The sequence below is a fragment of the Hippocampus bargibanti genome, linkage group LG05 (genome assembly GCF_051943395.1).
Source record: "Hippocampus bargibanti isolate YZ-2025 linkage group LG05, ASM5194339v1, whole genome shotgun sequence".
Classification (NCBI taxonomy): domain Eukaryota; kingdom Metazoa; phylum Chordata; class Actinopteri; order Syngnathiformes; family Syngnathidae; genus Hippocampus; species Hippocampus bargibanti.
Window position 1 is genome coordinate 25,228,722 of NC_142738.1, and position 24,922 is coordinate 25,253,643.

Genomic DNA, 24,922 nt, shown 5'->3' on the forward strand with positions numbered 1-24,922 from the left:
ACACACGCACACGCACACGCACGCGCACGCACACACACACACACACACACACACACACACACAAACACACACAGGGCCGTCAGGGCCTGCAAGGCCTTCTGTGCTGGCCTAAAAATATCTGAATTACAGACTAATGTGAATTATATTTTCTTATTAAATAATTCAAATTTGACTTTCAGCTTCCTTTCATTACTTTTCCCCTGTTGTGCTGCTTCCAGACATGTGTTCATATTTAGGCATTTAACCAATCACATTTCAGCCATCATTTGTTCCCAGGGTCAGAAATCTGATTGGACGCCTTCACAAACAGTTCTGCAGGCCCTGGAGCATAAAAATCAATGTAGATGAAACTGTTGCTTTCCTCAGGTCAGGTTGGCAACCCAAGGCCTGCTCAAAGGCACTGGCAACGTTGGCAAGAGTTTTCGCAAACTATGACGGGGCTAGTCACTAGCCAATCATAGTTTATCACTCGCCTATCGATAAGGGCATACTGGCCAGACCTAGCACACTGTATCTGTAGCGAGTTGCATAAGCAAATATATTGTGTTGATTTAATAAGTTTTGTCAACCTACGATGGCCGAATGAGAAGACGTGAATTTGGTTGGAGATTTACTGTTAAAGCCATTTTCAAGACGGACTATTTAAGAAAAAATGGACATCATTAAGAAATGTTGGACAGCTCCAAAGCTAGCAAAAATAGCAAATAATATTGCAATTTTATGAGGTTGTCATGAATCCACACGTTCATAGTAAAACAACAGATTAATGACAGTAAGTTTCTTCAAGTCACATTCTATTTGCTGGCCAACGGCACCCTGTAGTGAACATGTAGTAATATCGCACCAGACTCACAATTGATTGATTCAGACCAAGCACGACTGAAGGCCGAGGAGTGACATGCACAGCCCACCACTGATTTATACATACAGTCAATGTTTCCTCGAATTTTTCATGTGTCTGAGCAGACACACAAGCTCCCTGAGCACACTGAGGACCACTGTGAGCAACATCAGACGTGTAAGCTGTGGCCTCACACCAGTATCACGGTGCGTATGGGCAGGGCACATTCACGCTGTTCTGCTCCGATTGGCTGTGTAGCGTACATGAACTGTACGGCATTATTGGCTGGACGCCTGTCACTCATTGAGTTACATTGCAAAATGTGCGCTGCGTAGATGTTCTTGTGCGCTGCGTATGTGCAAGCAGTGCGCGATTGCACATGTGCGCAGCTTAGAGGGAACATTGCATACAGTATGTATATATCTTCTTATTTTCCTTTTGGCTTTTCCTTTCTGGGGGTCGGCGCAGCAAATCAGTGTCCTCCATCGTCAGAGGTTTGATTCGCATGTTTCTTTTGGCCAGACTTTTACGTTGGATGCCCTTCCTGACACAACTATAAATATATATATACATGTATATTTGTTTACATATAATTTTGTTATGCGTATCTGTAGTAGGTAAGCAGTGAGTATTATCAGGATAAATATCCTGTGACTGTAAAGTGATCTTGATAGTTTTGAAAGGTGCTTGTAAATGAAATGTATTATTATTAATAAACAAACAAACAAACAAACAAACAAACAAACAAATAAATACAAATAAATAAAATGCTCCAACTATCACCCACTGGTTTTAATGTTTGAATGACAGACTAACAATTTTCTTTAAGAAAGTTGAGTATTTTTCTTTCTCGATGCTACTCTTGGGTGACACTTGAAATGAAATTTGTATCGATTTGGTGTTGTCACGATTGCAGTTTATAAGAGCATCATATTCATGGAAATCTCGGCTCGATCAGAAAAAGAGTAAACTTTGGACCACAGAATATTACCAACTAGCTTGGTACTACAAAGCAGTACAGGTGCTCTGGCGCGTTTGAAGTGGGGTTTATGAGGTGTTCAGGGCCTAAAGCTTATAAAGTAACAACAACCAGGGATCAAAACGTGGGGTCTCAATTCAGAGGAATGGGAACATGGACAATGCAATCATCTAGATCAGTAGTTCTCAATATTTTTCGTCATACAATGAGCACCGTTGTACTGTATTCATCTATGTTGATGATTTCAAAAAAATAGAATGAAAGACAACTGATTATTCATTCAAAAATTAATGTCGGCTCCGTAATATATCATATCATTTAACTGTTACACATAAAACCAAATTAAAAAAAATAAATATCGTATGTAGCTACCGTAAATTCCGGACTTTAAGACGCTACCTTTTTCCTAAACTTTCAACCCTGCGGCTTATTCAGTGATGCGGCCAATTTATGCAATTTTTTCTAACGGCCGCCAGGGGCGCTCGAGTAGAAAAGGTAAGATTTAGACCGGTGGAATATATGAGTCAAGGAAGACTGCATCTTCTTGTCTTGTGCGTAAATTAAATTAGCGTCAACATAGCCTCATCATGGAAAATGCAAAAAGAAAGGCATATGATGCAGCTTTCAAGCCGATAAAGAAAGAAACAGAGCTGCTACACGTAAACTTGGCATAAACGACTTGATGGTGAGACGCTGGAAACGGCAGCGGGAAGAACTGGAGAAATGTAAAAAGACTGATAAAGCTTTCCGAGGAAATAAAAGCAGGATGTATTTGCAACTGTATATTTTTGTAATGTATTTAGTGTATTTGTATTTATTTTAGACACCTATTCTGATATGTTTTGCATGGGTGAATGAAAAAGGAGGGGCGGAACAAACGCGGGGTGACGGGTTTAAGTGGGGACCGGTAAAGGTGAGGGACAGACAAAAAAAAAAGGTGAAGAGGGGGTAAAAAGTTGGTTAAAGAAAAACCCGCGGCGGTGTGTGAGAGAAGACAGAGGCTCGCCAGACCCTGTGGATTTTTTTGGAACGTTGGCACGGAGGAGTTTGACCTGAACTCTCTGCGAAAGATTAAAGATGAGGCGAGGCGGCGACCAGCCACCTGTTTGTGGACGCGGCGGACAATAGTGGATATATATTTTTCCCTCCCTTACCTTTAGAAATATACACTTTCTTCCCTTGGATTACTTTCAACGGGACCCGGACTCTGCATTTTGCCGGCTGTGATTTTTGGACTGTGGACTTTAATGAAGGACATTTAGTTTCATTCGCGGAACTTGAAGTCAGGTTTGGGTTAATTTTAACACAACAATTAATGTTAATGTTAACACAAAAGAGTTTGTGTTACATGTTTTAATGTGGGCAAATGCGGCTTATATACAGGTGCGGCTTGTGTATGTACCCACCACATTTCCTCTTAAAATGTGGTGGGTGCGGCTTATAATCAGGTGCGCTCTATAGTCCGGAAATTACGGTATATGAAATTGCATTTTTTTAAGTACAGAAGCAAAATGAATAATCCCACCAAACTGAAATTAGTTCGATTTGAACAGGCATTTTGATTTAAACGATCGGGAACCATATAATTGTCTCGAAAGGGAAACACACAACTTGTTGCGCTTGCCGTTGAACCAATATGCCATTTTATGGATGGCCTCATTAAATATTTACTTTCCTTGGAAACCAAATATTAACTGTTTCCCAGTAAAGTGCTCATACACCCCTAAGGGTACACATGCACGTTTGAGAAACACACTGCTTATTACCACACTCTCTTTTGAGTGATTTGTCTCCTTTGTCACAGCCTCCAGAAGGGCACGTTGCCTTTAGTTATTCATAGCTCCTTCTGGTGTTGTGGTTCACTTGTTCAGTAACAGCTGAGTCTGCTGGGGATCCATTAGGCTTAACATGTTCTCTACTCGACCAAACAGCCATGCTGTTGCTCCTCCTCCTTTTCTGATCAAACCTGTTTCAACCCTCCTCACTGGAAAACATTATTTTTTTTTCTTTTACTTATCTTGCATCCAACAAACACAAATTGATTCAGCTTCAATGAGTCGCAGCGGTTGGAAAAGAATGGCTAAAAATAGACAACATCAGATTTCATATTATTGCAAGGGTATATCAATTTGTGGACACTTATGAGTGAGTGAAGCAGAGGAGAATGAGGAGTATCAATTCAAGCATGATGGGAGGCATACAGCTTTGCACAGAATAGGCATGTTTGGATGGCTTCTTACTTTATTCTCCAGTCGTCCGATGAGTTCAGACAGGCGATTGATTTGAGCTTCGAGACCCTCTTTCCTTAGCTCCACGGCGCCTGCAGAACATACATGCACTTGTGAATTTTTAAAAAAGGACCAGTACTGTATTTTTATTTATCAGATTTATTGTCAAATATGCTCAATGTGCAACATACAGCACATGTTTTTTTCTCTCAACCACAGACCAACCATGCATGAAGCCACAATAAGTGTAGCAAAACTGAACTCCATGAAAGGACATGAAGACATATACAGGTAATATCCGATTTGCCACAGCTGCGAGTTACGACCACCCATACTTACAACCACGACCGCCAGACCCTTTTTTTTTATTCTACGGTTGGGACCGCTACGGTGGCAGCCCGGCAACGCTGTTGAGATCTGCAGCGTGTTTGCGATGCATTTGGTAGAATAAAGACTCGAGATGGTCCTTTTTGTTTAGATTAAACAAGTAGGATGTTTATTTGCCGGATCACAGAGAGCAACCGCTTCTCTCAGTATTGTAAAATAACTATTTTTTTTTAATCGCTGTCAAAGGACCATAAGTAGCGTTGTGGCTGTGTTGCCAGATCTGCTCACAATTCAGCATATCTCATTTATCTAAAGAGAGAATATTACAGCATTGCACCAAATTAGGATTCAAAATAACTCTTTCTTCACAAACGCGGACAACAATTTTGGTGAGCCCGTGCGTGACGCATCAGCGGGTGGGGGAGTGTCCAGCGACGCGGGTGGGCGTCGGTGCTCGGGTCGAGGGTCCCCCGACGCCAGCCAGGGCAAAAGCCAAGGTGATTCGGCCGTCGGCGCTCGGGCGCGCGGGATCGGCACGACAAGAACGCCGCGTCGGGCCCATGACGTCCGCCTAAGTCCGAGTGTGTGTGTTGGGCGACCTCTTCTGGCTTCTCCGTTAGCAGGGAGAGGGATTTTTCAACAGCGCGTATGCGTGGGAAGCCGTGCGTATTTGGGTCAGCAGAACGACACAGGAATGAAAATTGATTAAACGAAATATAAAATGATAAAAATAACACTAAAAGTTATAATAAATATAATTGAACTGTAAGCAGTTTGGTATATAATAATATTCAATAGAAAAAGTTCTTTAAAAACAACAGATTGACATTGTATACTATTCTGTCTGTCATTGTATACTAAACCTTGCGTCGTCCATTTTGAATGCATTTTGACTTACATCCATTTGACTTACAACCGTTTTGTCGGAATGGAACCCGGTCGTAAGTCGGATGTTACCTGTATATAGAAATATAAACAGACAAACATACAAACAAATAGCAATCCACAGAAAACAAAGGGAACTTGTGACTTTTAATTGTAGTGACAACAAAGTTTAATTTCATCCAATCTTAACCAAAGACTAATGTTCAGCTTTTCATGAAAAGCGGGAGCTCACAAAACATTTAATTAATCAGTGCACCCCTGTATGTTCCCTCACTTGTGACTGTGGTGTGCTTCTTTTCCTTTCACTCATCAACCACCCCCACCCGCAATGCACGCTCTCCTAAGCACCCTTCCACTTTCTTCCCCCTAATGGCTCCCGCAGCTAATTGGAGAGGTGACTGCCCACTCTTCATTAAAAGCTATAACACGCCGTCAATTAGCAGCCACCTTCCAGCACGCCAACACATACACACACAGAAAACTCATCAGTTAAACCAGAGGCTGTAACCATGGAGGCTCTTGGACATTCAAGCCGAGTAGTCATTTTGATGGACTTATAAATAAATAAATTTGTAAGTAAATTATAAAAGCGAATCAGGAACTACAGATATCAAGATGAGCAGATGGTTGACAGATCAATCTACCCATTGCTTTTATTCCTCAATTAAAGTATACCTTCAGTTAGTCCAGATTCATCCCATTTGCCAGTTTTGATGTATGCCAACCAGTAGCTTAATGTTTACATCAGTTTGGATTGGATTGGATTGGATTGGATATGCCTTTATTAGTCTCACAGTGGAGAAATGGCTTGCTGGCTTGCTAGAGCAACTGTGCAGCTTCTATTTTCTAGGCAGGTCTAGAAATTAGTTTACAAGGGCTACCTGCAAGATGGTAAATCTTGGGAGAACTGCTTGAATCTGAATTGTAATGAATATGATGTGTACGGCATTTAGAAAAGTATGCACATCTTGGGAGCCCACGAGTAGCTGAGTTTGCACATTTAACAGTTATGGCTATATTGTCACAAACAGGTGCACATGCATTCAGCTTGAAAACGGGCCCATCAATGATTTTTATGCCAGGCAAGGGCAAGTCCAGTTTAGATATAGTTTGGGAATTGGGCAAACTAATGTAAGAAATTCTGGGTGCCCCAGTGGACCGAGGGGGTCACGGTACTTTAATAATGATAATACTATAATAATAATTATTGTTATTATGATTGGTAATATCATATTAACAATTGTAATGCAGTTTAAGTTTGCATATATGTGTGTGGTTGGGGTCTTTGTCACACAGACGCACGGTAGAAGGCGATCCCCAAGTATCCAACTTTGCATCATCTGCATCATCAGGAGATGTTGCAATTCCTTTTATATATACTTTAGAGGCACCAATCTCCTGTGCAGACTTCTCCCAGTATGTATACAATACAATATAATGCATCACATTTAATATAGACTAAGCACCTCCCTTGAGCTATATGAGATGAGTCGCTTCAATTTCCACCCAGGCACGTACATCCACACACGCGCACACACGCGTACAACAGGACTTGTGTCCCAATGAGAAAACCCATTAGTTGATTTACATAAAACAGTAAGAGATGCATTGAGCCACTGCACAGAAATACAATACAGCAAGTGGCTGCTCAGCTTTTAGTTAGCGTGAGATATTTTTAGCTCTTTGATTCTCTTTCCCCTTCTTTAGTTCTCATCTTTGATCATTCTCCGATTCATCCCCACTCCACTGCAATACCACTTCCTTCCTCCACCATGTTTATTTTTTCCTGATCAAGTTACACATCTTGTACTGTACAGTATCTATATCTCATCTAATCGCGGGGGTTGCTGGAGCCTATCTCAGCTGTCTTCGGGCACGAGGCGGGGGACACCCTGAATTGGTTGCCAGCAAATCACAGGGCACACAAAGACATACAACAGTCACACTCACACTCACAATTTGGAGTGGTCAATCTGCCTGCCATGCATGTTTTTGGAGTGTGGGAGGAAACCGGAAGACCCGGAGAAAACCCAAGCGGGTCCGGGGACAACATGCAAACTCCACACAGCCGGTGTGCTAACCACTCGACTACCGGCCCGCACCAGTATCTATATGACATTTAATCGCTGTCAAAGGACCATAAGTAGCGTTGTGGCTGTGTTGCCAGATCTGCTCACAATTCAGCATATCTCATTTATCTAAAGAGAGAATATTACAGCATTGCACCAAATTAGGATTCAAAATAACTCTTTCTTCACAAACGCGGACAACAATTTTGGTGAGCCCGTGCGTGACGCATCAGCGGGTGGGGGAGTGTCCAGCGACGCGGGTGGGCGTCGGTGCTCGGGTCGAGGGTCCCCCGACGCCAGCCAGGGCAAAAGCCAAGGTGATTCGGCCGTCGGCGCTCGGGCGCGCGGGATCGGCACGACAAGAACGCCGCGTCGGGCCCATGACGTCCGCCTAAGTCCGAGTGTGTGTGTTGGGCGACCTCTTCTGGCTTCTCCGTTAGCAGGGAGAGGGATTTTTCAACAGCGCGTATGCGTGGGAAGCCGTGCGTATTTGGGTCAGCAGAACGACACAGGAATGAAAATTGATTAAACGAAATATAAAATGATAAAAATAACACTAAAAGTTATAATAAATATAATTGAACTGTAAGCAGTTTGGTATATAATAATATTCAATAGAAAAAGTTCTTTAAAAACAACAGATTGACATTGTATACTATTCTGTCTGTCATTGTATACTAAACCTTGCGTCGTCCATTTTGAATGCATTTTGACTTACATCCATTTGACTTACAACCGTTTTGTCGGAATGGAACCCGGTCGTAAGTCGGATGTTACCTGTATATAGAAATATAAACAGACAAACATACAAACAAATAGCAATCCACAGAAAACAAAGGGAACTTGTGACTTTTAATTGTAGTGACAACAAAGTTTAATTTCATCCAATCTTAACCAAAGACTAATGTTCAGCTTTTCATGAAAAGCGGGAGCTCACAAAACATTTAATTAATCAGTGCACCCCTGTATGTTCCCTCACTTGTGACTGTGGTGTGCTTCTTTTCCTTTCACTCATCAACCACCCCCACCCGCAATGCACGCTCTCCTAAGCACCCTTCCACTTTCTTCCCCCTAATGGCTCCCGCAGCTAATTGGAGAGGTGACTGCCCACTCTTCATTAAAAGCTATAACACGCCGTCAATTAGCAGCCACCTTCCAGCACGCCAACACATACACACACAGAAAACTCATCAGTTAAACCAGAGGCTGTAACCATGGAGGCTCTTGGACATTCAAGCCGAGTAGTCATTTTGATGGACTTATAAATAAATAAATTTGTAAGTAAATTATAAAAGCGAATCAGGAACTACAGATATCAAGATGAGCAGATGGTTGACAGATCAATCTACCCATTGCTTTTATTCCTCAATTAAAGTATACCTTCAGTTAGTCCAGATTCATCCCATTTGCCAGTTTTGATGTATGCCAACCAGTAGCTTAATGTTTACATCAGTTTGGATTGGATTGGATTGGATTGGATATGCCTTTATTAGTCTCACAGTGGAGAAATGGCTTGCTGGCTTGCTAGAGCAACTGTGCAGCTTCTATTTTCTAGGCAGGTCTAGAAATTAGTTTACAAGGGCTACCTGCAAGATGGTAAATCTTGGGAGAACTGCTTGAATCTGAATTGTAATGAATATGATGTGTACGGCATTTAGAAAAGTATGCACATCTTGGGAGCCCACGAGTAGCTGAGTTTGCACATTTAACAGTTATGGCTATATTGTCACAAACAGGTGCACATGCATTCAGCTTGAAAACGGGCCCATCAATGATTTTTATGCCAGGCAAGGGCAAGTCCAGTTTAGATATAGTTTGGGAATTGGGCAAACTAATGTAAGAAATTCTGGGTGCCCCAGTGGACCGAGGGGGTCACGGTACTTTAATAATGATAATACTATAATAATAATTATTGTTATTATGATTGGTAATATCATATTAACAATTGTAATGCAGTTTAAGTTTGCATATATGTGTGTGGTTGGGGTCTTTGTCACACAGACGCACGGTAGAAGGCGATCCCCAAGTATCCAACTTTGCATCATCTGCATCATCAGGAGATGTTGCAATTCCTTTTATATATACTTTAGAGGCACCAATCTCCTGTGCAGACTTCTCCCAGTATGTATACAATACAATATAATGCATCACATTTAATATAGACTAAGCACCTCCCTTGAGCTATATGAGATGAGTCGCTTCAATTTCCACCCAGGCACGTACATCCACACACGCGCACACACGCGTACAACAGGACTTGTGTCCCAATGAGAAAACCCATTAGTTGATTTACATAAAACAGTAAGAGATGCATTGAGCCACTGCACAGAAATACAATACAGCAAGTGGCTGCTCAGCTTTTAGTTAGCGTGAGATATTTTTAGCTCTTTGATTCTCTTTCCCCTTCTTTAGTTCTCATCTTTGATCATTCTCCGATTCATCCCCACTCCACTGCAATACCACTTCCTTCCTCCACCATGTTTATTTTTTCCTGATCAAGTTACACATCTTGTACTGTACAGTATCTATATCTCATCTAATCGCGGGGGTTGCTGGAGCCTATCTCAGCTGTCTTCGGGCACGAGGCGGGGGACACCCTGAATTGGTTGCCAGCAAATCACAGGGCACACAAAGACATACAACAGTCACACTCACACTCACAATTTGGAGTGGTCAATCTGCCTGCCATGCATGTTTTTGGAGTGTGGGAGGAAACCGGAAGACCCGGAGAAAACCCAAGCGGGTCCGGGGACAACATGCAAACTCCACACAGCCGGTGTGCTAACCACTCGACTACCGGGCCGCACCAGTATCTATATGACAGGCACAAAAGCAAGACATTCTGTGCTTTCTATAGGTGCAAGTCACAAGACTAATAGAGAAAAGTCACCATTCAGTTCATACTGAAATTCAGACAAGGTGTACTGAGGCAGAAAAGGAATTTGGAATAATAATATAAGATAAGATGACATTTTATTTGTTTCACAATGGATAATTTCACAATTTACAGTCGCAAAATTATGAAAGGGAGGAGTAGAGGAACAAGTATTTATATTGTATTTTAATTGTTATAAAATATAAACATTATCAAATAAAAAAAAATGGGTGAGCTGGGGTGAGTAAGGTCTGTCTATTCAATAGACAGACATAGGTTGGTGGTGTGTAGGATGACGCTGGCAGTGAGGAAGATGAAGAAACCAAAGGCAGAAGTGAGGACAAAATGGTGGAAGTTGAAAAAGGAAGAGTGTTGCATGACATTCAGGAAGGAGGTAGGAGAAGCACTGGGTGGGCAAGAGGTCCTTCCAGATGACTGGCAAACTACAGAGAACATAATCAGAGACACAGGTCGGAAAGTACTTGGTATATCGAGTGGAAGAAAGGTAGATAAGGAGACTTGGTGGTGGAATGGGGAGGTGCACCGCCCTACCCACTCTTGAGGACTTGCACACTGCAAGAATCCAACTGGCTCGGAAAATCCTACTGGACCCACCGCACCCTGCCTACCACCTTTTCCAGCTACTCCCCTCAGGCAGGCGCTACCGATCCATGCACACCAAATCCAGCAGACATTTAAACAGCTTCTTCCCCCAAGCCATTAACTCTTTGAACTCTTTCAACAGTAGCCCAAATGGAACTGTATAGTGCCACTTAGCAATTTTTTAATGATGATACTAGTGCAGCGTGTTCTCCCGGAAACAAATTCCTTGTGTGTTCTACATATGTACTTGGCAATAAAGATGATTCTGATTCTGCAGGAGTGTATACAGAGAAAGAGGTTAGCAAAGAAGAAGTGGGACACTGAGAGTACGGATAAGAGTAGACAGCAGTGCAAGGAGATGCAGCGCACGGTTAAAGTAAAGGTGGCAAAGGCCAAAAAAGAGGCCTATGATGACTTGTATGCTCGGCTAGACAGCAAGGAAGGTGAGACTGATCTTTACAGGCTGGCGAGACAGAGAGACAAAGATGGTAAGGACCTGCAGCAGGTTCGGGTGATTAAGGATAGAGATGGCAATGTATCAACAGGTGCCAGTAGTGTGATGGCAAGATGGAAAGAGTACTTTGAAGAATTGATAAATGAGGAAAATGAGAAGGAAGAAAGAGTAGAAGACGTGAATGTTGTGGACCAACACGTAGCAAGCATTAGCAAGGATGAAGTGAGGAGGACGCTGAAGAGGATGAAGGGGAGAAAGGCACTCCGGCCTGATGATTTACCAATCGAGGTATGGAAGTGTCTTGGAGAGGTGGCGGTGGTGTTCCTGACTGGGTTATTCAACAAGATCTTAGATGGTGAACAGATGCCTGAACAATGGAGACGATGTGTACTCGTGCCCATTTTTAAGAACAAAGGAGATGTGCAGTGTCGTACTAATTACAGAGGAATAAAGTTGATGAGCCATACAATGAAACTATGGGAAAGAGTAGTTGAAGCTAGACTAAGAGCAGAAGTGAACATTTGTGAGCAGCAGTATGGCTTCATGCCAAAAAAAAAAAGAGTACAGCAGATGCAGTGTTTGCTTTAAGAATGCTGATAGAGAAGTACAGAGAAGGTCAGAAGGAATTGCAATGTGTCTTTGTAGATCTGGAGAAAGCGTATGACAAGGTGCCCAGAGAAGAGCTGTGGCATTGCATGAGGAAGTCTGGAGTGACGGAAAAGTATGTCAGAGCGGTGCAAGACATGTATCATGACTGTAAGACAGTTGTGAGGTGCGCTGTCGGTATGACTGAGGAATTCAAGGTGGAGGTGGGACTCCACCAGGGGTCAGCTCTGAGCCCCTTCTTGTTTGCTATGGTGATGGACAGGCTGACACACGATGTTAGACAAGAATCTCCTTGGACCATGATGTTTGCAGATGACATTGTGATCTGTAGCGAGAACAGGGAACAGGTGGCGGAGAAACTAGAGATGTGGAGATATGCCCTGGAAAGGAGAGGAATGAAGATCAGTCGCAGCAAGACGGAATACATGTGTGTGAATGAGAGGGATCCAAGTGCAAGAGTGGTGCTACAGGGAAAAGAGATAAAGAAGGTGGACGATTTTAAGTACTTGGGGTCAACTGTCCAGAGCAATGGAGAGTGTGGAAAAGAGGTGTCCAGGCAGGCTGGAGCGGCTGGAGAAAAATGTCAGGTGTGATGTGTGATAGAAGGGTTTCAGCTAGGATGAAAGGAAAAGTGTATAAAACAGTGGTCAGACCAGCCATGATGTTTGGACTGGAGACAGTGCCACTGAAGAAAAGACAGGAAGCAGAGATGAAGATGTTGAGGTTTTCTTTGGGCTTTGGAGAGGATTCGCTGTGGCGCCCCATGAGGGGAAAAGCCGAAAGACATAGACTCCCTGATCCACACAAAACCAGGATATACAGCAGTGACATCGGGATGTCATTCGGGCTGGAGAAATGTAGTCGGATGGTGACTAAGAGGGGCAAGGTAGTCCACACTGAAGGGGTCTCATTCCCTGAAGGAACAATATCATATATATATATATATATATATATATATATATATATATATATATATATATATATATATATATATATATAAAATCGTCGTCTCACCTACCATGGGTGGTGTCTTTCCCCCATTTTTTAGCTCGGGTCCTCTACCAGCGGCCAGGAAGCTTGAGGGTTCTGCGCAGTATCCGTGCTATTCCTAGCACTGCGCTTTTCTGGACCGAGATATCCGATGTTCGTCCCGGGATCTGTTGCAACCACTCGTCTAGTTTGGGGGTCACTGCCCCGAGTGCTCCGACCACCACAGGCACAATTGTCATCTTTACCTTCCAGGCTCTCTCCAGCTCCTCTCTGAGCCCTTGGTATTTCTCGAGTTTCTCATGTTCCTTCTTTCTGATGTTTCCATCACTTGGGACCGCTACATCTACGACAACGACTTTCCTTTGCCCTTTATCTATGACCACAAATCTGGTTGGTTGGCCATTACCATCTTGTCAGTCTGTATCTGGAAGTCCCACAGGATCTTTGCTCGGCCATTCTCTCCTACCTTGGGAAGTGTTTCCCATTTTGACCTTGGGGTTTCGAGTCCATACTCCGCACAGATGTTTCGGTAGACTATGCCAGCCACCTGGTTATGGCGCTCCAACATCTTACACCCTGCAATATCCGTGCCTCTATGGCTCTGGTGTTCAGGGCCTGCTCTTGAGCAGCCAGGATGAGTGCCTCTGTGCTGTCCTTGAGGCCAGCCCTCTCTGGCCACTGATAGGACTTCTTGAGATCAGCCACTTCAGTTATGGTTCGGTGGTACATCCCCTACATCCCGTGTAGGGGCTTTTCCTCCCATGATTGTCCCTCTTTCAGCACCTCATTCTCTGTTCCCCATTGTCTGAGACATTCTCTGAGTACATCATCCTTTGGAGCCTTCTCTTTGATGTATTCATTGAGCTTGGATGTTTCATCCTGGACAGTGGCTCTCACACTCACTAGTCCCCGGCCTCCTTCCTTACGGCTAGTCTACAGTCTCAGGGTGCTGGACTTGGGATGGAACCCTCCATGCATGGTGAGGAGTTTTCGGGTCTTAACATCCGTGGTCTGAATCTCTTGCTTTAGCCACCTTATTTTTTCTGCAGGGTATCTGATCACTGGCAGGGCATAGCTGTTTATTGCCCGGGTCTTGTTCTTGCCATTGAGCTGGCCTCTGAGGACTTGCCTCACCCGCTGGAGGTATTTGTTCGTAGCCGCTTTCCTGGTTGCGAGTTCGAGGTTGCCATTGGCCTGTGGTATACCGAGGTACTTGTAGCTGTTTTCAATGTCTGCTATTGTTCCTTCAGGGAATGTTTTCTTTGGGAGGTTCCCACAGAGTCATCCGGGTTGAGTGAACGCTGGCGCATGTGGCTGGCGCTGCTCACCCGCAGAAAAACTGATCCTGTGACTGTAAAGTGACTTTGAGAGTTTTGAAATGAAATGGATGATGATTATTATTTAAATATCACATTTGCAATCGAAGAAAAGCTGTCTTGTCTTGCCAAGGTGCCTTCATGACAATTACGGTCGATTCTAAAATGTCATTCAACCATTGTGGCACATATGGTACAAGCCAGTTTTAGCCTTGTGCCACGTCATACTGTGATCATACTGTGTATGCATACATGTTTGCAATCGATTAAAGAATTATATGTGCCATTTTGAGGCAACATTCGGGGAACATCTCTCACCCCAAAAAAAAGAGGCACAAAATGGCGAGCTCATGGCCAGCTCCGTTCTTATATGGCGCTTGGATGCCCTGTTTTGGCGGCTTTTGTTAATGCAGTTCGGCGCAGGACGGATATATCGACAGTACGGTTATATCGACATTTTTTCTAACTCCCGAGAATATCGATATAACGAGACTTTACTGTATATATAAAGATGTATGTAAAGATTCAAACCGCTTGCAGTAGTAGCTCATCATTTATCATCTGAGAATGATTTCTTCCAAATGGCACCAGACACCCTTGTTTAAAGGGCAACCGACATCTCCGGACAAGTTGTGTCCATAATTTGTAAATGGCTTCAAATAACTTCTACTGAGCGTATTTTACAAAGATTCCACCGCATATAGTTATATTTTACGACTCATGCTGAATATTCCGGAAGTCTTGTTTTTGAGTTGGTGACGAGTCCGTACGTGACGTCACTGAAGGAACACCCCTGACGTAAAAAAAGGACACATTGTAGCAGTCCATCCATCACAATGCTTGTTTGGTCTGAAAACCTCATGTTGCACCAGAAAGAGCCAGAAGAGGGCATCCAAGCTCCATATAAGGAATTTATCAGCCTGTGGAAACGGGCTGATTCATTCCTCACAGGAGGCCATTTTCTGCCTCTTTTTGGGTGAGACATTTCCCCCCAATGTTGCCTCAAAATGGCACGGAATAAATTCTTTAATCAATTGCAAACATGTATGCTTTCCTCTTCATAACTATTTGAATCATATTCATAACTGGAGGTGGAACAAGAAAGCATATTGTCCGAATCTGAAGCCATTGTTTTGATTCTCAAGCAATGCTCTCAAGATTAGGCGAGACGTCACAAACTGGGGGCGGGACTTTCTGAAAATGCCCAATTCGCAGCTCATTTTTTTTGCAGATTTTGGACAGTTTAAGTAATTTTTATTGGTGTTTTGCATTTGAATAAAAATATCATACTGGGTGTTTTGGGTATTTTAGATGCTATAAAACATTTTTCTGATGTCAGTTAGGAAACAAAAAAGTGACGTTGGTTGTCCTTTAAATAATTTGACTGCCTGAAAAACGTTGTAGTCAATATGTGTTTTCTGCAACTATGATTGGGATAACTAGGGTCGAAAAGCCGTTCATGTGTTGAAAAGCGAAATGACACCTCATCACATCACCTGCAGCTGCCAACAATTTTGTCCAACTAAAATAGTTTAGCAGACAAATGTGAAGTCCCTGCAAATTCATCAATGATAAGCATGATGAATGCATTGAAAATGTTATTGTCACAGGCAGGGTTGTTCAGAGAAATAGATGCAATAAAGTGATTGGTAACACTTTATAACAAGAAATGTCGTTAATTGTAACACACTATAGTGAAAGATGAAAAATAATTTGTTTGATGCAGCACGTGCACACGCACAGATTTTGATCGACGGAATGTCTGCACTATTTGACTGACGCAGCGTAACAGTCCCTGGATGTTTGAGTTTTCTCGCGGCTGTCATGAGCAGCCTTTCTCACTGCTCCATTTTGTTCACCGGAGATGTCGGCCATGTTGGAGTGTCTGGGTTGGCGCGACTGGATGATGACTGCTGGAACTGAGGATGAGGAGAGACATGTGGAGCGTGGGTGTGTATTTTGACCTGAGAGTGAATTATTGTCATTAGTGGACGTTACAGCTTCTTGTTTACTTTCACACTTAGTGTGGGACATCATGCCTGCTTTGAGCATGACGTCTGTGATCCACTGTTGAAAGGACACTGACATTTTTTATCTTTCCTCTCTAACTGCTTCAAACAACAATGCATATACAGGAATAGTGGTTACGATTGCACAACTGTCCGTGACTTATGGGATGTGTTCTGTTATATTATTTTCTTTCATGTATTCTTGCATTTCCTCAGTTGTACTGTAAGGTTGCTGGATCAAAACTAGTCCCTACCCCTTTAAGGGGACTGGCAAACAAGGAGAGAGGATTAATTGAAATTGCTCCACATATTGAAGACCCTCACAGAAAGAAAAACGGAGCAGCTGGAAATAATCTCTGAACTAATTCACAAAAGCATTCCCTAATACTGTGTTCTTGATTGAAAATAATTGAAGTTTGGATCAGGTTGGCTGTAGTCTGTATTCGATATCAAAAATGGTAAATGAAAGGATAACTGCATGTTGAAAAATGTCAACACCAATCAACTAAACATGTCGAAGTTCGTTGCGACAATCATGAAAACCTCTGCTCCACCACTGCTCACATCGTCATCATTATTCACCTCATAAATTGATTTACTGAAATTAACCAACCACATTTCCCCAAATAATTGACTCTACCACAATAAATCATGTTCAATCAAGTAGACAAGCAGATAATCCACATTGACTGCTGCCACTGTGATGGGCACCGAGGTTCACCCTGGCCAGATGGCACTGTTTGAAACAGACTTCATAAAAAATCAGGAGGTAGATGGGGTCTTGCTCCATTTACAATATGTCATTTCCATCATAAATGTGTTCTCACAAAGCAAAAAATAACGGATACTAAGCCTACACACTGTTAATACAGTCAATATTGATATAACAAATGAACTATTGGAGTTATGGTTGTCCTTTTCTTATTGATGATTTAATGTTGTCTGACATGACCAATTACACAAAACCATGTATGCATCCGAGTTAAATGAATGATAAAGTGCTGAGTGTCATTTGAGCATCCTCTGCCGCATGCTTGTGGGTATGAAGGTAATCATACAAAACGATGACGGATGGGTCCGACCATAAAATATAAGGACGTGCTGCAATCTGTGTGTGCGTGCGTGTGGGCACCTGAGGCAGTGTTGATGGTCCTGAAAGCCTCCTTTGCGCTGATTCTGTTGTTAGGAGGATAATCAGGAACATTGTCTTGGCGCCTATCTGACATCCGGGGGCTCGTCTTAGCTGGAGTATGACTGAAATGGAATGAAATATGTTCTTGAAAAGTATCCATCTTGGCTAATTCAGAAAGCCAATTGTCAGGGTCCATAAAAACCATTCCCAAAACACATCGGATACGTTTGTCTTTTGAATGACATGATAATGAGAATGATTCCCTGCCTGTCAATCACAAGGCACATACAGCAAGGACCTTTGCATTAGTTTCAACAACTAACATGCATATTTCTGGAATGCATGAGGCACCACACGCACATGCACACACACACACACATACACCCGCACGCACGCACGCACACACACACACACACATTCTTGTTTCAATGGTTTTGTGAGGTCCACATAACTCCAGATGAGGAGTGAAGGACCACCGTTGCTGATACGTTTGGAGAAGAACTATTGTTCCATTTGAACACTAAATGTCACTCCATTTCCCACTTCAACTTCTTTCAAAACAAAGAAATAAAAAGTGGACTTGAAACTGAAATAACAGCAGGAGTGAGGTTTCTGAATGGGTACATTCAAAGTCCTCACCCCTATATGAATTTGGTTAAGATATCATTTTACTTTTTGTGGTATGAACTGTTTCCTCTCTTTAACCATGCACACAAACATAAACACACAAGGAGTAAAAAGTATGTGTATCCAAGTGAAATGAAAATACACACCAAAAAAATCATTTTGGGTGAATTTGTGAGGATCTCTCTGAAACTTTAACAGATGCATATTTAGATCCTCTAAAAGCCTTTAGAATGAAAAACTTGTGAGGACTGGCCAAAAGGTCCTCACTTGTCAAAAATGTCCTCACTACCACGTATGGTACAAAATGTTAGTAGTCCTCACAAGACTAGTCATACAAACACACACACACACACACACACACACACACACACACACACACACACACACACACACACACACACACACACACACACACACACACACACACACACACACACACACACACACACTGACACAAAAAAGGAACACCTGAGCTAAGATTCAAAACCCAGAATGTTACAAATACAAGTCAGACATGTAAACAACACTCAACTCTTATGCCAGAAAAACGATACCCAGTAATCACCTTCATTGTGTATAAGAATCAGTAATGTGTTTAGTAAAAAAAAAAACATGCCATATATTAATTGTGACAGGAAAGTTCAAGAGTTGGACACACAAGACAATTTTCAAATCCACTATTAATGCAATTTCTTCCCTTTCAGTATCATCGTTCTGGCATCTTTCACTCTTTCCCAGCCTTCTCTGTTACATTGTTATGCACTCTTTGATAGATTATTCGAGGATACTCCTCACTTCTGTTATCATGGCCATAAGATGCCCCGCTTTATGAGCTTGGAACAAAGAAATTATAATCACACAAAGCCATGTGAGGAGAGTAAGGGAGGTTTCTTAAGCATAGTTTTCTCTTGGCCAGCAACTGATGCTCAGTCATATGTTGTCATGGTGAAGCAGGTACGAGTTGTCCTCCCGCCAACTCTTGCTTCTTTTCGTGCACTGAGCAAAGTAGGATCTCTTTGTAAACATGCGACAAGATTGTCTTGGCCTCAACAATAGGAAAAATTGTCGGTAAGATTTGAAATGTATTCTTTGTGACAAACAGTCCTGAAAATATTCAGACACCCCTCATATCCAAGTTATTATTATTTGAAACATAACTTTTGACTAACATGCACTGACATATGCTGTATATATATTTGTGAAATCACACCACGGACTCACCCAGACTGGCTGTGTTGCTCATCAATGGCATCCACAGCACTCTCCACTGAATTCAAGAGCGATTGGATTTGATTGGCTGACTCTTTCAGGAGGAAACGGGTCACAAACTGCTCCACATTTGTTCCTCTCTCATAGACCTGTTCAGAGAATAGTTATTTAGGAAAACAAGGAGTATGTATTTCATTTGTTTGGAAGTAACATTTTTCATCATCCTTTCTGTTTGAATTCTCTTTCAAGTTTTTCCCTTTCAGAAGACATTGAAGCACGTGTCTACTTGAATTCTTCTCTGACATCCACTGACAACATCTCATAGTGGGCAACAGAAAGCAGGCAAGCAACAATGGCAGCTGTGCAGAACAACCACTTTGTGGGCTCTCTCCATCTCAGGTGAATTGCTTTATAAAAAAATCAGAGATTGTGACAATACCCCCCCACCAAAAAAAAAGAATAAAATAGAAATACTCCAACAATGTATCTAGGATCATTTGGTTCAGGGGTGTCTGAAGAAGGACAACATATTGTTGTACTAAGTTCATCCTGTCTACTTGATATCTAATTTAAAGCAGATTCTTTACTTACAGACAGTGTAGGGTAGGTGTTCAAATACCTGACATGTTTCGGCGTATACTTCCGCCTGTATACGCCGAAACATGTCAGGTATTTGAACACCTACACTGTCTGTAAGTAAAGAATCTGCTTTAAATTAAATAAGGACAACATAGTTCAGATTGTACTCAGAGAAAAAAGAAAAACAACTTACATGCATACATTCCCATCAAGAGCTTCTATGCATCATCACTGTGACACGTCACAATGGTGGATAATTGTTACCAAAAGCTTCCCATTGAGGGAATTAATTAAATCAAGGCAATAGCTTTGTTCCCAGATCATTTTTGTGGTCTGTCGACAGAATCTTGTGTTGTGTTAGACAGGGCCGGAGCCAAGTGAGGGCCAATTGTGGATGCGACCTGTCACCCCAATGTCAAGGGGAATATTTTGAGCTGATTCTGAAGTGCAGATGAGTCCCACCTTTTTGTATTACCGATATATTATGTGCGAAGAGATTGATACATTTCGATGCATTCAGAAATGTTTTAGAAATTTCTTTTGAAATTAAATGTTTGTGCTTTATATCTGAGGTCTCTCATGGGGAAACGAATATGTCAGTGACTTCCAATAATAGACTTCTGGTTGGAAATTTGCTCTTTGTTACAGCGGGTTTCATTTCACGGAGCGATTTATTGTAATTTTTTTCTTGCCACCCACTTTTGGACACACTCATAAAATTTCATTGCAGCAAAACATAGATTGTACGCCTTAAAAAAATGTTGTGGTGTTGGCGGTTGTTTTAACAAGCAGAAATTAAATCTGTGTCTCCAAGAGTCATATTTTGAAATGGATGCCAGATGTAGATGACAGAATGTTGATGAGTTAAACACGACTTTCCAGCGCCTTCCCAGGATTGAGGATCACAGCAAAAAAAAAAGCCGAAGAGTACTCGTTTGAAAACACCACCACCTAAGCATTCTACCATTCTACCTAATCATCATTAAGAAGAATTGAGCACCGAGGGAGAGAATGATGTTATTCGCATAAAATCCTAAATAATAGGGTGATTGTTGTAATATTTGCAGTGGTTGAAGGTCACAAGTAAAAATGTTCACGAGTTTGAGACCTCATGGTGTAGATGTACCAGATTTGAGTCCAGTTGTGGCCTCCCTGTGTGGGTTTTGCATGTTCTGCCCATGTGTGGCTACAGTATCTAGGTACTGCTGATTCCTCCCACATTCCAAAAACTGGCTGATTGAAAACTCTAAATTGTCTGCGTGACCTCCGATTGGCTGGCAACTGTTTAAGGATATCTCCCGCCTGATGCCCGAAGACAGCATGGATGGATGGGCTCCAGCATGCCCCACAAACATTGTGAGCATAACGTGATTCAAAAAAAATGAATGGATGGATCGAAGTTTTGGCAAAAAGTGATTGCACTTTTCTGACATTGAGGAAAGTTATGCTTGTCCTAGTCATTTGGTAGCGATGCAGTGAGAAGTAGGTCGTTAAGCTAAATAAGACTCATTGGCTGAATTTAGAATTAGCACATTTCGGAAATAAATGAAACATGTATCTACAAATATACAGTGAGACCTCAACTTACGAACACCTTATCTTACGAACTTTTCATCTTACGAACGTCAAATTTATGAAAATTAAACCTTATAATAAGCACTGTATTCATAATACACACCCACCACGGCTGGTCCATCAAGCACACGACCTTCGGATCTGGCGGAGTGATCTTCGGCGGAAGCACACGACCGAACAGCGCTCCAGCCGGCGCTACTTTCCACACCCCCTCTCTCTGAATTTTACTATGATGGACCGAAAAAAAACCACCACAGGCTCGTGTTCAGCCCAAGACGACATAAAATAAAATCACAGTCGCTGAGAAGGAGATAATTGAAAAACACGAACGAGGTGTGCGTTTGCGTGATTTAGTGGCCGAGCACGGCTATGCTAAGTCAACCATTGTTACCATTCTCCGGAACAGAAAAGCAATCAAAGGTGCGTCTGTTGCAAAAGGTGTTTCCGTGCTCTCAAAGTGACGGTCTCGGGCAATCGAAGAAGTTGAAAAACTTCTGTTAATTTAGATTAACGAAAAGCAGCTATCCGGCGACTGCGTGAGTAAAGCTATTTTATGCGAGAAAGCACGGCTAATTCAAGCCGATATCGCCATGCACCAACCTGGAAGTTCCTCGCTTATTGAGGATTTTAAAGCCAGTAACGGATGGTTCGAGAACATCTGAGGAGGAGATGGCTGCAGCATCAAGTGAGCTCATAAAGGCAATGTTGGCAAAGTGGAATGATGTGCATGCTTTTACCGAACAGTTCCATTCAGAAAAGACTGCGGCTATGACAATCATCAACATGATGAACAATAATGTGATGCCTCAGCTTCGTAAGACCTTACAATTCAGAAAGCAACAGGTGTCAAGAGGTTTTTAATCAATGATGAGGAGTCTCCAAAGAAAAAAGAGAAGCCACACCAGAGGTTAAGTTACCAACAGTCCTTATGGAAGGTGACTCTCCTTCCATAAGCCATCAACGACCATCAAAAAGGTAAATCAAACTTTATTTTACAGCATTGTTTATTTCTTTAATTACAGTCCCCATGTAATGTGCCTCTTTCCAAACAGCAATTCCCTTTGGCCTGCGACCTCCAACGCCATTCCATCAAGCCATCAATGACATCACAAATGCAAATAAATTGACTTTATGATACAATGCAGTGTATTTCTTTCATTACAATACAATAGCACATTTATTATACACAGAATAAGGTATGTTGTGTGTAGTTTAAGGTTTATTTAGTTGAAAAGTATATTTTATAGAAACCCGGGAACGGATTATTCCAATTTTAATGGTTTCCTATGGGAATTTTTTTGGGAGATACACACTTTTCGCCTTACACACTCTGTCTGGGAACCAATTAAGTTCGTAAGTTGAGGTCTCACTGTACCTTGTCGTGGGCCTTTTTAAAAAAAAAAACAGCATCTTCCTTCCCGGCGACATTAACAGACAGCGGTACTGAAATGTTTTCTGTTGTCAGCTGCAACAACTGGCATTCCAGCGCTGTTAAAATTCTACTGTCATTCAAAGTAGACATGCACCAACAGTTACCACGTAAGTGAAACATCGGTTTGGCTACTACCGGAAATGGAAACGGTATTTCATGCAAATGTTCATGGGGTGTCGGAATTAGGTGGATGAAAGTACAAAATAGTATTTGATTGGCTGATGTTTTTTAATTAACCGCACCTCCAAATGTAGTCATATGTTGGGGATTGCTGCAGCCATTACAAGTTAGGGATTTAATGTAACAACAGCAAAAATAGCTTTATCAAAAGAAATTTCTGATGGCAAACCAAACTGATGTGCTCTGATATTAAAATTGTTTTTTATAATTACATCTCAAGCTGTTGAATAAACTGGATACAATAAGAAATTTAAAAAAAATACATCTACACCCACGTTAAAAAGCCTGTTGGAGCCACTCGTGTAAATATCATAATTGACTGCATTTGCACTCTTGAGGGTAGAGTCATCCAGTCATGTCAGCTTTACTGTCAGAAGTCACAGTTCAATGATTCACGGAGACAATTAAAGTTCCAGTGTAGTCAGCCATTCTCTGCAGCTCTCTAATCAAAAGACAAACACTCCCAGGTGACGCACCTTCACGTAAGCTGCGTTGACTTCTATTATCTCGGTTGATGGCTTTCATAAAAAGGTACACACAAAGGTCGATCCATCACTAAACAACCACTCAAAGACACCTCGAAACACAATCATGCTTCATTGAGCGATGTTCTCTGCAGTGTTAGCCAACCTCTATTTAGCTAGGGCATAGATCCATTCATCCATTTTCTTCTGTTTATGTGGGGTTGAGTTGCATTTACAGCATCATTTGGAGCAAATTCATCTATACTTCTCTTCAATCACACAAAGGTAAGGCAGAGACTCTTGGCTGTGAGACATGGCAACCACTACCTCAATTCAAGTTTATTTATAGAGCATTTCAATAAACAGCTACCGATGACAGAAAAAAATGAAAAATAACAAGTGCTCAAAAAGTCTTTAGAGCAATTCACAGGTTAACATCTTAATTGGAAACAAGTGAGTCTCATGTTTGGTTATGAAATGAGCCTCCCCGAAAGGCTCAGTTTTTCAGCAGCAAGATGGAGCTATGTTCACCATTGTGTGTACACGTGTGAAAATCTGGAAACATTTCTGCACAAAGCAACCCAAAAATGTGTTTGTTTCGGGAAATAATGAACTTTGTGTCCCCTTTACTAAAAAGGAAAGCTAATATTCATATTTTCGGAGTGCAAAAGCAAGTATTTCAGATTCTATGTTGGTATTTATGGCTTGGGAAACTTGCCTATCTGAAAAAGCAACATTCACAGTGAAAGGTAAATAGAGGTTTTGAAGCAACATATGTTGACAAAAATAAAATACCCGTACAATGATTCAGATGGTTTCAGGCATGTTCACGTTTAACATATTGCTCTTTATGTCTCCCAATTTTCACTACGTCAGGTGCATCTTAAGGACACTCCTCCAGGACCAGCCTGCCCATCTGCCAAATAGGCAAATACCTGCAGTGTCTCTTGCACTGATTCCAATATTAGAATAGATCCACCTTCTCTGACAAATATCTAAATATATGGCATTATTCCTTCATTGCCTGAATTTTAAAATGCCTTTTCAATGTACACTCCAATTTAGCTTTGGCATAACTGCATTCATGCAACACCTTGATACTGCTTCTTCCCATCTTGAATTTTGCACACATCTATTAAGCTCTCCCCTCGCGGCCCTACTGGCTGAGCTATAAAACCTGAGATATAAACACTGTGATCTATAATTCACATGGATCACTGACCCAAGAGAATATATACTTGGCCCCTTAACACAGCTGGGTAAATTAGCCACCGTGCACACTTTCTTGTATGAAGTTCAAAGTTTGACGGTTGAATGACAGACTACAGTAGTTATATGTTGTGATTGATGAAGGACCACGCCACGTCTCATCACATCTCCAAGCCTCAGGAGCTTCATTGAATGAATGTCTTTCATATCCTGCCTCAATATGGCTCTCACTGACACAAAACTTTCCCATTGCTTATTACAAAATGAACATAACAAGATGTAATCGGGTAAATTTAATCTGGTCGCCGTATTGACTGAGCCAGCAGGGGCACA

At 41.9% G+C, this 24,922-nt stretch overlaps 1 protein-coding gene and 1 long non-coding RNA gene across 5 annotated transcripts in view; one reads left to right on the top strand and one right to left on the bottom strand.

Moving 5' to 3' along the window:
• Nucleotides 1-24,922, bottom strand: part of necab2 (N-terminal EF-hand calcium binding protein 2) — a 135,887-nt gene that overhangs the window by 33,056 nt on the left and 77,909 nt on the right. Inside the window, exons 6-8 of the mRNA XM_088997457.1 lie at nucleotides 19,163-19,299; nucleotides 17,315-17,436; nucleotides 4,061-4,140 (exon numbers count right to left, since the gene is read on the bottom strand). Of these exons, the coding sequence (XP_088853583.1) occupies nucleotides 4,061-4,140; nucleotides 17,315-17,436; nucleotides 19,163-19,299 (339 nt within the window). The remainder of the gene's footprint in view (nucleotides 1-4,060; nucleotides 4,141-17,314; nucleotides 17,437-19,162; nucleotides 19,300-24,922) is intronic.
• Nucleotides 2,902-23,419, top strand: LOC148898316 (uncharacterized). 4 transcript variants are annotated; one of them, XR_016115097.1, is made up of 4 exons: nucleotides 2,902-3,107; nucleotides 4,268-4,339; nucleotides 19,414-19,549; nucleotides 20,091-23,419. It is a non-coding gene; the product is annotated as an uncharacterized LOC148898316 (long non-coding RNA). The 4 variants fall into 4 exon arrangements; XR_016115098.1 differs by having other exon boundaries at nucleotides 19,417-19,549; XR_016115096.1 differs by lacking the exon at nucleotides 4,268-4,339 and having other exon boundaries at nucleotides 19,400-19,549.